At 42.5% G+C, this 12,767-nt stretch overlaps 1 protein-coding gene across 1 annotated transcript in view; it reads left to right on the top strand.

Annotated features, from left to right (window-relative positions):
- lama1 (laminin, alpha 1) overlaps positions 1 to 12,767 on the top strand; it is a 60,393-nt gene that overhangs the window by 37,820 nt on the left and 9,806 nt on the right. The window contains exons 31-50 of the mRNA XM_061922498.1: positions 11 to 125; positions 196 to 336; positions 407 to 525; positions 3,835 to 3,924; positions 4,020 to 4,213; positions 5,621 to 5,763; positions 5,828 to 5,926; positions 6,016 to 6,127; positions 6,193 to 6,349; positions 6,419 to 6,629; positions 8,029 to 8,145; positions 8,311 to 8,474; positions 8,552 to 8,690; positions 9,968 to 10,070; positions 10,132 to 10,248; positions 10,310 to 10,489; positions 10,550 to 10,704; positions 11,485 to 11,628; positions 11,696 to 11,829; positions 11,890 to 12,040. Coding sequence (XP_061778482.1) covers positions 11 to 125; positions 196 to 336; positions 407 to 525; positions 3,835 to 3,924; positions 4,020 to 4,213; positions 5,621 to 5,763; positions 5,828 to 5,926; positions 6,016 to 6,127; positions 6,193 to 6,349; positions 6,419 to 6,629; positions 8,029 to 8,145; positions 8,311 to 8,474; positions 8,552 to 8,690; positions 9,968 to 10,070; positions 10,132 to 10,248; positions 10,310 to 10,489; positions 10,550 to 10,704; positions 11,485 to 11,628; positions 11,696 to 11,829; positions 11,890 to 12,040 — 2,785 coding nt within the window. The remainder of the gene's footprint in view (positions 1 to 10; positions 126 to 195; positions 337 to 406; positions 526 to 3,834; positions 3,925 to 4,019; positions 4,214 to 5,620; positions 5,764 to 5,827; positions 5,927 to 6,015; positions 6,128 to 6,192; positions 6,350 to 6,418; positions 6,630 to 8,028; positions 8,146 to 8,310; positions 8,475 to 8,551; positions 8,691 to 9,967; positions 10,071 to 10,131; positions 10,249 to 10,309; positions 10,490 to 10,549; positions 10,705 to 11,484; positions 11,629 to 11,695; positions 11,830 to 11,889; positions 12,041 to 12,767) is intronic.

Below are 12,767 nucleotides of genomic sequence, written 5' to 3'. Positions count from 1 at the left end.
TTTTTAATAGGATTTCCAACATCACAATGGAGACGGCAGTAGAAGAACTTGAAGGGGATGGCCCAGTGGCTAGACTAATCGAGTCGTGTGTGTGTCCGCTGGGTTACACCGGAACGTCCTGTCAGGTAGAGTCCTGTAAAGGCATCGCCATGGCAACCACCATTTCCATAATATTGCTATCCGTCTACCTTGTAGGAATGTGCGTCAGGTTTCTTCCGCAAGCCGCTGTCGGAGTTGTCGCCTCAAGCACGAAAGTCTCTGTTCGTGCGTCCATGTGTCCCGTGTCGCTGCAACAATCACAGCAGCAGCTGCAACGCAGAAACCGGCGAGTGTCAGGTAAAAGGATCACCGCAACACGTGGAAGAGAGGAGAGCGCTGATGACATCAGTATTTTTTTGTCCCACAGGAGTGCCAACATCACACCAGCGGGCAGAGCTGCCAGCTGTGTGCACAAGGGTATTATGGGATGGTCAGCGGCTCAATTAGTGACTGCTCGCTGTGTGCCTGCCCACTACGTGACAACACGTAAGGCTTCTTTTCTTTTTATCATTAATTTGCAAATTTCAATTTTAAAATGACTCATTTGAGTATTTTTCACAAATTTTAAAATGGTCTGAGAGGTGCCACAATAGTGTATTGGAAGTGTGTTATCCAAAACCTAGCCTTGATTCTGGAATTTAGACTGTTAAAAAGGGCTTTTTTTATACGCTCTGGTGGGGACATGTGGCTTTAATGCTATCGAGCTGTTTTGTCTACGTCTGTCTCTGATAGACTGTATCTCCATTCTCCAACAAGCGCCATGGTGTACATACCCCGTTTCCATATGAGTTGGGGAATTATGTTAGATGTAAATGTAAACAGAATACAATGATTTGCAAATCATTTTCAACCCATATTCAGTTGAATATGCTACAAAGACAACATATTTGATGTTCAAACTGATAAACATTTTTTTTTTGCAAATAATCATTAACTTTAGAATTTGATGCCAGCAACACGTGACAAAGAAGTTGGGAAAGGTGGCAATAAATACTGATAAAGTTGTGGAATGCTCATCAAACACTTATATGGGACATCCCACAGGTGTGCAGGCTAATTGGGAACAGGTGGGTGCCATGATTGGGTATAAAAGCAGCTTCCATGAAATGATAAGTAATTCACAAACAAGGATGGGGTGAGGGTCACCACTTTGTAAGCAACTTGTCGAACAGTTTTAGAACAACATTTTTCAACGAGCTATTGCAAGGAATTTAGGAATTTTACCATCTACGGTCCGTAAAATCATTAAAAAGTTCAGAGAATCTGGAGAAATCATTGCACGTAAGCGATGATATTACGGACTTTTGATCCCTTAGGCGGTACTGCATCAAAAACCGACATCAGTGTGTAAAGGATATCACCACATGGGCTCAGGAACACTTTATAAAACCACTACCAGTAACTACAGTTGGTCCCTACATCTTTAAGTGCAAGTTAAAACTCTACTATGCAAAGCCAAACCCATTGATCAACAATATCCTGAAACGCCGCCGGCTTGTCTGTGCCTGAGCTCACCTAAGATGGAGTGATGCAAAGTGGAAAGGTGTTCTGTGGTCTGACGAGTCCAAATTTCAAATTATATTTGGAAACAGAGGACATGGTGTCCTCTAGAACAAAGAGGAAAATAACCATACAGATTGTTATGGGCGCAAAGTTCAAAAACCAGCATCTGATGCTATGGGGGTGTATTAGTGCCCAAGGCATGGGTAACTTACACATCTGTGAAGGCACCATTAATGCTGAATGGTCCATACAGGTTTTGGAGCAACATATGTTGTCATCCAAACAACGTTATCATGGACGCCTCTGCTTATTTCAGTAAGACAAGTGTTACAACAGCGTGGCTTTGTGAAAAAAAGCGTGCGGGTAATTTGCTGGCCCGCCTGCAGTCCAGACCGGTCTCCCATCGAAAATGTGTGGCTCATTATGAAGCGTAAAATACGACAGCGGAGACTCTGGACTGTTGAACGACTGAAGCTCTCAGAAAACAAGAATGGGAAAGAATTCCACTTTCAAAGCTTCTTTGAGTGTTGTTAAAATAAAAGGTGATGTGAACATGCCCTTTCCCAACTACTTCGTCACGCGTTGCAGCCATGAAATTCTAAGTTGATTATTATTTGCCAAAAAATAAATAAAAAAGTTTATGAGTTTGAACATCAAATATGTTGTCTTTGTAGTGCATTTAATTGAATATGGGTAGAAAAGGATTTGAAAATCTTTGTATTCCCTTTATATTTACATCTAACACAATTTCCCAACTCATATGGAAACAGGGTTTGTACTTTATACTGTGAAGGTTTCAGGGAGAAGGAGACAGCACAGAGACTGGGAAAAGCTTATAGCCTGGGGCGTCTTTATTTTAACAAGGATATATCTAATGCTGTATGTATATATATAATATAATATATATCTATACAATAATATTTCAATATCATTTATATAATATATTATTTGATATAATATATTATACAAAACTATATGATGTATTATTATATAATATTACACTATATTATTCTCTATATATATATATGTGTGTATGTCAAATCTGATGTGTATGTAACAAAGATGAAATGGGTGCAAGACTATGTGTGGAATTTAACGGGAGGTGTTATTTACCGCAAGTGTTGGAGGTGCGTGTTGAGAGGAGCTGAGCTGTCAGGCGCGGGCAAGGCAGGTAGGGAAGTCCAAGGCGGAAGCGTGGTCGAGAGGCAGGTGAGAGTCGTCGTTTGTCCGGGGGCGAGCAAGGGATCGAAAACCAGGAAGCCAGAGGAAGACAGGGGGAATCCAAAAAGCACACGACACACAGCGTGGCTCGGGAACGCACACAGGGAGCTGCGGGGTGAGGAAAGACACGACAATTAACGCATGGGAAAAAGACACAGAGATCAGGATCAAAAATTCAACTAGGATGCTGGAGACGAGCTTACGGTACAGTTTCTACGTTCTGGCAAAGGATCACTGGTGGCGGGGGTTCTTGTACTTCTCTCTTTCATTAGTGCCGGCCGCGTTGATTACAGATGGAGCGCAGCTGCCTGCCGCGGTTTGGGTGACATGCGCGCGGTCAGAGGCGCGCCGGATGACGCGCGCAGCGCGGCTCTCGACAGATTGCGCACTTGTGTGTGTCCGAGCCGTGACATATACACTTTTTACATATACTGTACTTGGCGTATACTCTTGTACCAACAACGTAACTTTAAGGCGTTGGACATGATTAGTTGGGGCGGACAAAACAATTAATTCACATCTGAATCGCAATTCTTATTCATCCGAAATTTAAATCAATTCATATAAATACATATTAAAAAAGTTTGAAATTTTTTCAAATACATTTTTAAAAAACACTTTTTTAGGGCATCTCATGGCAACCGGAAGGAATGTCTCTAACCTGTAAACTGTTAAAAAAAAGTTTCATTATAATTATTATACCAAATAATACATTGCAAGAATCGTTTTGATTCGAGAAACATGTTGAATTGAGAATTGTTTCTGAATCGAATCGTCGCACCAAGAATCGTAATCAGATCGAATCATTAGGTGCCCAAAGATTCAAACTCCTAAGGATTAGCATGGCTATGCGAGGTACAATGCTAACATAACACTCACATTTTAACTGCAACATCCTGTTAGGCTAACCTGACTGACAGGTAGTTGGCATAGCTTTACTTTAAGATGTGTAGTGAAGCCTTTGATAAAACCGTAATATGTGGCAGCACGTATGGCACTCATAAACAGGCTGTAAAGATACATTTTACTGTTAAAATTTCAATTTTGCATATTCTAAATTTGTCTGTGTAGTTTCAGTCCCACGTGTGTCTCCGAGGGAAAGGCTGGAGACTTCCGCTGCACTTCATGTCTGACAGGATATGAGGGGCGCTACTGTGAGCGGTAAGTCCTGCCTGAGACCAGAAGCCCTACAAGTCCAATTGTGTTCTATCACATTGCCTTCTAGTGGTCATCTGAGGGACTCATGTGCTCTGCAGGTGCTCCCTGGGTTATTATGGTAACCCCTCTGCGCCCGGTGGGACGTGCGCACAATGCAGCTGCAGCGAGTGGGGGTCCGTGCATCCTCTGTGTGACCCGGTGACTGGACAGTGCGATTGCAAAGCTGGGGCTAAGGGTCAAACGTGTGACCAATGTGCGGAGCGTCACGTCTTGGAGGGAGGGGAGTGTTTGTGTGAGTGTTGATGACACACACAAATTTGAATTGAATTTAAATATTTATTTTAAACCTGCACAGTACAACTAAACACAGTTTGTTTTTGTTTTTTTTACATTTTGGCAGAGATATTAATGCAAGGCTTAAAAAGGGGTTGGATGAAGCAGACGCTTATGATATCCCAACCCCTCTCACTCATTCCACATTTAACATAATCAATATAATACAAGAACAATACTCTATAAACAAAAACAGGAAAAACTCCTGTACACTAACAATACCATGAGACAAGACAAGGAGAGACAAAACACACACACACACACGGGCCCAAACACTCTCTGACCATACACATCTCTCCCATTGCTCTGTGCTGAGGGCATCACTCTCTTTTTCCTCCTCGTACTTCTTCAGTACTTTTTTAAACAGTGTTTTAAATTGAATCATGCTAGAACACATTTTTAACTTGTCCCCTAAGTTGTTTCACAGATTGACTCTACGCACTGAAATGCACATTGATTTTAAAGTTGTTCTAAATTTAGGCAAATATAATTTGTTGTTTCCTCTTAAACTGTAACTATGGTGATCATCTCTATCATGGAATAGGTTCTGTATATTGGATGGTAGAGAGTTTTGGGATGCACTAAACATAAAACAGTTTTAAAGTTGATCACATCGTTCAGTTTAAGTTGCTTTAAGTCCATAAATAATGGATTTGAATGATGTCTGTAGTGAACATTTGACACAATCCTGATGGCCTTTTTCTGCAGAGTGACCAAAGGCTGTAGATGTGATTCATAACAATTTCCCCAGACTCCAACACAATAGTTTAAATATGAAATAATAAATGAATGATACAATAAAAGCAAAGCATTGGTGTTCAATAGATGACATGATCTCCTCATCATTCCAACACATTTAGCAACTTTTGTCCTTAGATAACTTATATGAGGCTTCCATGAGATATTTTCATCTATCACCACTCCTAAGAAAGAATTTTGTTGAACATATTCTATTGGTGTATCATCAATAACAATCCTGATCGGTATATTACTTTTGCAATTGCTAAAGAGCATTATTTTGGTCTTCTTTAAATTCAGAGACAATTTGTTTGTATTAAACCAAGTTTTTAAATTTATCACCTCCTCAGTTCCAGAAGTCAGAAGTTGCTTCACGTCATCACCTGCACATGTAATGGTTGTATCGTCAGCAAAGAGGATGAATTTCAGCAGTGTTGATACTTGACATATTTCGTTGATATAAATGATAAATCGTGTGGGTCCCAGTCTCGAGCCCTGAGGGACTCCACAGGTTATGTTCATGAGTGTAGATTGATGTTGGTCCATCTGAACAATCTGCTGTCTGCAAATGATACACACACGTCTTTTTATTACCCGATAAATATTTGTGTTCTTCTGCTTCTTCTAGCGTGCGATGACGAGTGCACTGGTGTCCTGCTGGATGACTTAGACAGGCTGCAAGAGCACTTCAGCACCATCAATATGAGCGGTATTGCATTGGCGCCCTACCACCAGCTGGTGGCGCTGGAGAATCACACCAGAGACATGCTGGTACATCACAGTGTTTGCAGCTTTCTGACCAAAATTGCGCTGACTTCTACTTTCCCGCTGTCAGGTAATGTCTGCAGAACGCGTTTCCATGGAGATGCAACTGTTCGGGATGCAAGAAGATGCCATACACTTGAACTCTGACCTCAGTGATCTGACAGAGCGGGTATGTATGGGTCACATGATGAAATGCCAATACGCCAATATGCTAATTAAGAGTGCAACATACATATTCCCGGTGCTCTGATTGGCTAGGCCGCAAGTCTGTCAAACGACTGCGAGGAAGTGGGCGTGTCCACCGATAACATTGTCTCACGTGCAACTCGTCTACTGGAAAACATCAACACGATTCAAGACAAGATTGAAGGTAAACAATGTTAAAAAGCTGCCATTTTGACATCACAAGCTCAAGTTAAATTATTTTTGGTGCAGCCCTCGAGAGGGAGGCGGAGCTACTGAACTCGACTGCAGACAAGGCACTGGAATCAGCCAATCACACACGCCTACTGGCCGACATGGCCTCCATGTTGGAAAGTATGAGAGCCATCAATCTAACAACGGTCAAAAGCGCAGTCAGTCAGGAGCTCAGGTATGCGTTTTCAATCATATTCCAATAATTTTTGATTGCAGACTGACCTCTCTTTCTTTCTGTCCTCAGTCTCTCAGAGTCTCTCGTCCAATCGCTCCAGCGAGACTTTCGCAACAGTGCAGAGGCCGGCGCCAACATGCTCCGCCCTCTTACTGCCAACCTCACCACTCACTTGGATAAGCTGCAAGAAGCACAAACTTACATGGAAGGCGCATCACGACAAAACAATCAAACAAACGTGCTGCTGGACACCACATACGCTCTGCTCAACCGCTATCAGGTGAACACACAAGCACATCACTTCAAATCTACCATAGCGATGTGAGCTACAGCCTTGGCCATGATTTAACAGCAGCATAATGCTAGGTTAACATATACAAGAACAAAAAATCAAATTAAACACAGCTTCTGTGATAATTGGCAAAGCCACTTTTTTTAAAGGCCTACTGAAACCCACTGCTACCGACCACACAGTCTGATAGTTCATATATCAATGATGAAATATTAACATTGCAACACATGCCAATACGGACTTTTTAGTTTACTAAATTGCAATTTTAAATTTCCCGCGAGTTTCTTGTTGAAAGCGTCGCGGAATGATGACGCGTACGCGTGACGTCACGGACTGTAAGGAAATATTAGCGCTGCCCCACTAGCAGCTAAAAGTCGTCTGCTTTAATGGCATAATTACACAGTATTTTGGACATCTGTGTTGCTGAATCTTTTGCAATTTGTTCATTTAATAATGGAGACTATAAAGAACAATGCTATTGGTGGAAAGCGGCGGATTGCAGCTGTCTTTAGCACCGAGACACAGCCGGTGTTTCTTTGTTTGTTGTGAAGCGGAGCGGTCAAGCGAACATGTTTTCGCTACGTCAACCAGCATGTCTTTGGATGGGAAAATTGTGATATTAAGTCTTACCGGAGAAATCAGTGGATTATGGGACTTCCTACTGTGGCTGTCAAAAAAGGCAGCTGTGAGCTTGGCTCCTCGGCTTCTCTCTGAGACGCTGCGTGTTCACCGCAGCCATCTGACATCGAGGTATGTCTTTATAATCTCACTTAAACACTATTAAAACAATAAGCAGATAAGGGATCTTCCAGAATTATCCTAGTAAATGTGTCTAATTACATCTGAAACGCTCACACTGCCGCCGCCCGTAGCCATTGCTTTATTTTATTTTATTTATTTATTTTTCTAGTCCTTCACTATCAATACCCTAATTCACAAATCTTTCATCCTCGCTCAAATTAATGGGGAAATTGTCGCTTTCTCGGTCCGAATTGCTCTTACTGCTGGTGGATCCCATTAAAAACAATGTGAATATGTGTGGCGCCCTGCAACTCGTGACGTCACCATACATACTTCCGGTAAGGGCTTTTCTATTAGCGACCAAAAGTTGCGAACTTTATCGTCAATGTTCTCTGCTAAATCCTTTCAGCAAAAATATGGCAATATCGCGAAATGATCAAGTATGACACATGGAATGGACCTGCTATTCCCGTTTAAATAAGAAAATCTCATTTCAGTAGGCCTTTAACAATGTGCTATCATGTTTATGGCGTCATATGCACCTCTCCTCTCAAAAATGTGGCAAATATGTTAGATTTTTTTTTTTTGCACGTATGTGAATACTTTTAAACTTTGTTAATGTGGCGCATGTGGTTGTGCGTTTTAGTGGGAACATGAGAACGTCAGCGTTGCTTGTACAAGCGTAGAGGACGCGATGGAGGACAGCCAGATGCTGCTCAGCGACATCATAAACCTGACAGAGGAATTGACCAACATCACTGTGGTAAGACTGCTGTTGTTATTTTATATCTGTTCAGTATTTTGTCTATTATTTATATCAGTTATTATTATGTATATTATAAATGACATTATGTTTTGTTATGTTATTTATTTTAGTCATTAATTATCTACGTATCTTCTTCATTTGTATTTTATGACCGATGAGAAGCAGGTGGACGTACTGGGAGGTGAGCTGGATCAATGGCGTCCTCTGCTGAGGAAGAAAGTGGAATCTCTCGTCATGGGATTGAAGATGACGGATTCACTGGAGAATGTTTACCGGGCAGAGAGCCACGCCCAATTGCTTCATAGCCATGCCCACTATCTGCAAAAGTGTGTGATTACATCAATACAGTAACTTTTTTCCCCCTCTTCACTTCCCCTCAAATCCAATGTTTTGTCTGTTTTAGCTCACTGTTGTCAGTGTGCAACTTCTCCCAAAATGGCAGCCAATTGGTTCCTCTTGATGCAGAGGTCGCCGATCTTGTCAACAATGCCCGGCGGGCTGCTTTCGACGCTCACCTGTCTGCTGACCTCTCTCTCAATATGGTATGGTGGGCGTGTCTACTAAGCAACGGTCCACGTTGGTCGAGACAAGTCATGTTTATGGGTGTTCTTCTTCATCCATTGGTCAGATGTAGACCAATCTAAGTATCACAATAGATCTGACCCAATCTATGTCTATATGCCTAAAACTAGATCTGACCAATCTACGTGTAAAAGTCAAAGACTAGGTCTGTCCATTCTACGTCTGAAAGTCAAAGACCAGGTCTGTCCATTCTACATCATTAAGTCCAAGATTAGGTATGACCACTCTAAGTCTATACATCTAATAATAATAATAATAATAATAACAGATTAGATTTATATCGCGCTTTTCAATTGTTAGATACTCAAAGCGCTCACATAGAAGTGGGAACCCATCATTCATTCACACCTGGTGGTGGTAAGCTACAACTGTAGCCACAGCTGCCCTGGGGTAGACTGACGGAAGCGTGGCTGCCAGTTTGCGCCTACGGCCCCTCCGACCACCACCAATCATTCATTCATCATTCATTCACCAGTGTGAGTGGCACCGGGGGCAAGGGAGAAGTGTCCTGCCCAAGGACACAACAGCAGCGATTTGGATGTCAATAGGTGGGAAGCGAACCTGCAACCCTCAGGTTTCTGGCACGGCCGCTCTACCCCCTACGCCATGCCAAGACTAGAACTGACCAATCTGAGTCTACAAGTCTAAGGCTAGATCTGACCAATCTAAGTCTATAAGTCTAAGGCGAGGTCTGTCCATTCTACGTCTATATGTCTAAGACTAGGTATGACCACTATAAGTCTATATATCTAAGACAAGATCTGACCAATCTGAGTCTAAAAATCTAAGGCTTGATCTGACCAATCAAAGTATATAATTCTAAGGCTAAATCTGACCTCTATAAGTCTAAGGTGAGGTCTGTCCATTCTACAAATATAAGTCTAAGACTAGATCTGACCGATCTAAGTCTATAAGTCTAACGCATGTTCTGTCCATTCTACTAATATAAGTCTCAGACTAGATCTGTCCAATCTAAGTCTATGACTGGGTCAGACCAATCTATGTCTATAAATATAAGATTCGATCTGACTGATCTAATTCTCCGACTAGATCTGACCAATCTATCTGTATATATGTAAGACGAGATCTGACCAATTTTAAGTCTATGAGCATGAACCGATGAAGCCTACTTGGATGAGAGGTGAAACATCTTCTAAGACAAACTGAAGAGTCCAGTTGTAATCGATTGAATGTGCTTTAGTATATCAAGGCAAATTAGTTTCCTTGTGTGTTTTAGACCAGCCAATCAGAGCAGCCGCTGTCCTTAGAGGGCAATGCCAGGCTGAGCAATGCCTCCGTTGTGCTCGAGGAGAGTCACATGATCAACAAGACATCTGAAGGTACGTCTGACAAAATGTTTTCTTGCGTAAATGTCCAACTTAAAAACAAGCTGCCTCACAGATTTAAAGCTGAAGGTCTCTGTGGCAATCATGAGACAGCAGACACTGAGTGACCTTCTCCATAACAAGAGCGTCCTCCTCCACCAGCCAATCAGGGAGCTGCAGAGCCTCTCAAACGGTGAGACCTGTTTCGACTTTGACGCGCTGACTCTGAATACTGACCCGACGTCTGTGCTCAGTATCGTTGCAGGTGCAGGAAGCGCGATTGCAGGCCGAATTTGCTAGTTCCAGCCTGCAGGAGGCACTGCAGCGCTTGCATGCCCTCAGACTGAAGCTGCAGGATTCTTCTTCTGTGGTGGAGAAAATCAACACGAGCGTGACGGAGACAAAGCAGCTGATGGCGCACACGCACGACGCAGGTTAGTTGACAGTGAGACCATGGAGACGTGCGATCCTGTTTTCTTACTCTCCTGGTTTAGCCTACAAGGTGCAGCAGAAACTGGAGGAGGCAGAACATCGCACGCAGCATTTGAGTGACAGGATAAAGCCCCTGAGCATGCTGGGAGAAACCCTGAGCAGGAACTTGTCTGACATTAGAGAGCTCATCGATCAGGCCAGGAGGCAAGCAGCATCGGTACGTCATTCCGCAAAAGTGACTAATGTACACCTATCAGTTATGCAGTGGGGCAAAAAAGTATTTAGTCAGCCACCGATTGTGCAAGTTCTCCCACTTAAAATGATGACACAGGTCTGTAATTTTCATCATAGGTACACTTCAACTGTGAGAGACCGAATGTGAAAAAAAAAAATCCAGGAATTCACATTGTAGGAATTTTAAAGAATTTATTTGTAAATCATGGTGGAAAATAAGTATTTGGTTAACCATTCAAAGCTCTCACTGATGGAAGGAGGTTTTGGCTCAAAATCTCACGATACATGGCCCCATTCATTCTTTCCTTAACAGGGATCAATCGTCCTGTCCCCTTAACAGAAAAACAGCCCCAAAGCATGATGTTTTCACCCCCATGCTTCACAATAGGTATGGTGTTCTTGGGATGCAACTCAGTATTCTTCTTCCTCCAAACACGACAAGTTAAGTTTATACCAAAAAGTTATATTTTGGTTTCATCAGACCACATGACATTCTCTTTGAATGGTTGACCAAATACTTATTTTCCACCATAATTTACAAATAAATTCTTTAAAATTCTTACAATGGGAATTCATGGATTTTTTTTTGCACATTCCGTCTCTCAAAGTTGAAGTGTACCTATGATGAAAATTATAGACCTCTGTCATCATTTTAAGTGGGAGAACTTGCACAATCGGTGGCTGACTAAATACTTTTTTGCCCCACTGTATGTATGTTTGTATGTATGCATTTCTGTTAGTCACGATGCTGTGATGTCATTAGATTAAGGTGGCGGTGCAGGCACACGGAGACTGCGTCCGATCCTACCAACCTGAAATCCAGTCGAGCAACTTCAACACCCTAACTTTGACTTTAAAGACGAAGAGTCCCAACAATCTGCTCTTTTACCTGGGCAGCAAGACAAGGGTACACACACTCGTTCGGTAAACACACACATACTCTGTTCGTATTCACGCTTGTTGGTTGTATCCAGGTGGACTTCCTTGCGGTGGAGATGCATGATGGGAAAGTTTCTCTAGTCTGGGATGTCGGATCAGGCAGCACCAGGTTGGATTATCCAGGACTGGACATCACCAACTACAAGTGGACAAGAATCAACGCCACGCGGTAATATTATAAGCAATATGATCGCCAGTGGACGGGGTTATTGATCGCATCGCTTTGTAGGATTGGTGCACGAGGATTCCTCTTGGTCCATCAGCTTGAAACGCCGCCGCCGTCACAAGCGGTCACAGCGACATCACCCGGACCCTCCCGAGTTCTAGAAATTGACAACAGCACGGTGATCCACATTGGAGGACTGTCAGATGACACTCAGGTAACACACAGCAGACCGTATGTGGCATTAATCCTCCCACCCCCCCATGGGTTGTGCTCAAAATGGTCAATGACTTTTGGGCACTCAGAAGCAAGTACATCTAGCTGCGGCTGCAGACACTCAACCACTTTAATTTTAATTCGTGCCCACTCTAAGTTGCACACACTTAAAGATGTGCCCACAGGGATGACGACAGCGAAAGTGAAGCGTGTTTTAAATGCAACTGATGCTGGAAAAACTTAGATTTAGGTTAGGTTTGGGTTTTGGTTAGGTTTAAAGGCCTACTGAAATGAGATTTTGTCATTTAAACGGGGATAGCAGGTTCATTCTATGTGTCATACTTGATCATTTCGCGATATTGCCATATTTTTGCTGAAAGGATTTAGTAAAGAACATCGACGATAAAGTTCGCAACTTTTGCTCGCTAATAAAAAAGCCTTGCCTGTACCGGAAGTAGCAGACGATGTGCGCGTCCTCACATTGTTTATAATGTGAGCCACCAGCAGTAGGAGCAATTCAGACCGAGAAAGCGACCATTTCCCCATTAATTTGAGCGAGGATGAAAGATTTGTGGATGAGGAAAGTTAGAGTAACGCACTAAAAAAAATAAAAAATAAAAAAAAGGCGACGGCTCCAGGCGGCGGCAGTGGGAGCGTTTCAGATGTAATTAGACACATTTACTAGGATAATTCTAGGAAATCCCTTATCAGCTTATTGTGTTAATAGT

Source organism: Nerophis ophidion, linkage group LG15 (assembly GCF_033978795.1).
Source record: "Nerophis ophidion isolate RoL-2023_Sa linkage group LG15, RoL_Noph_v1.0, whole genome shotgun sequence".
NCBI classification, from domain to species: domain Eukaryota; kingdom Metazoa; phylum Chordata; class Actinopteri; order Syngnathiformes; family Syngnathidae; genus Nerophis; species Nerophis ophidion.
This window is presented reverse-complemented; position numbering and strand designations above follow the sequence as displayed.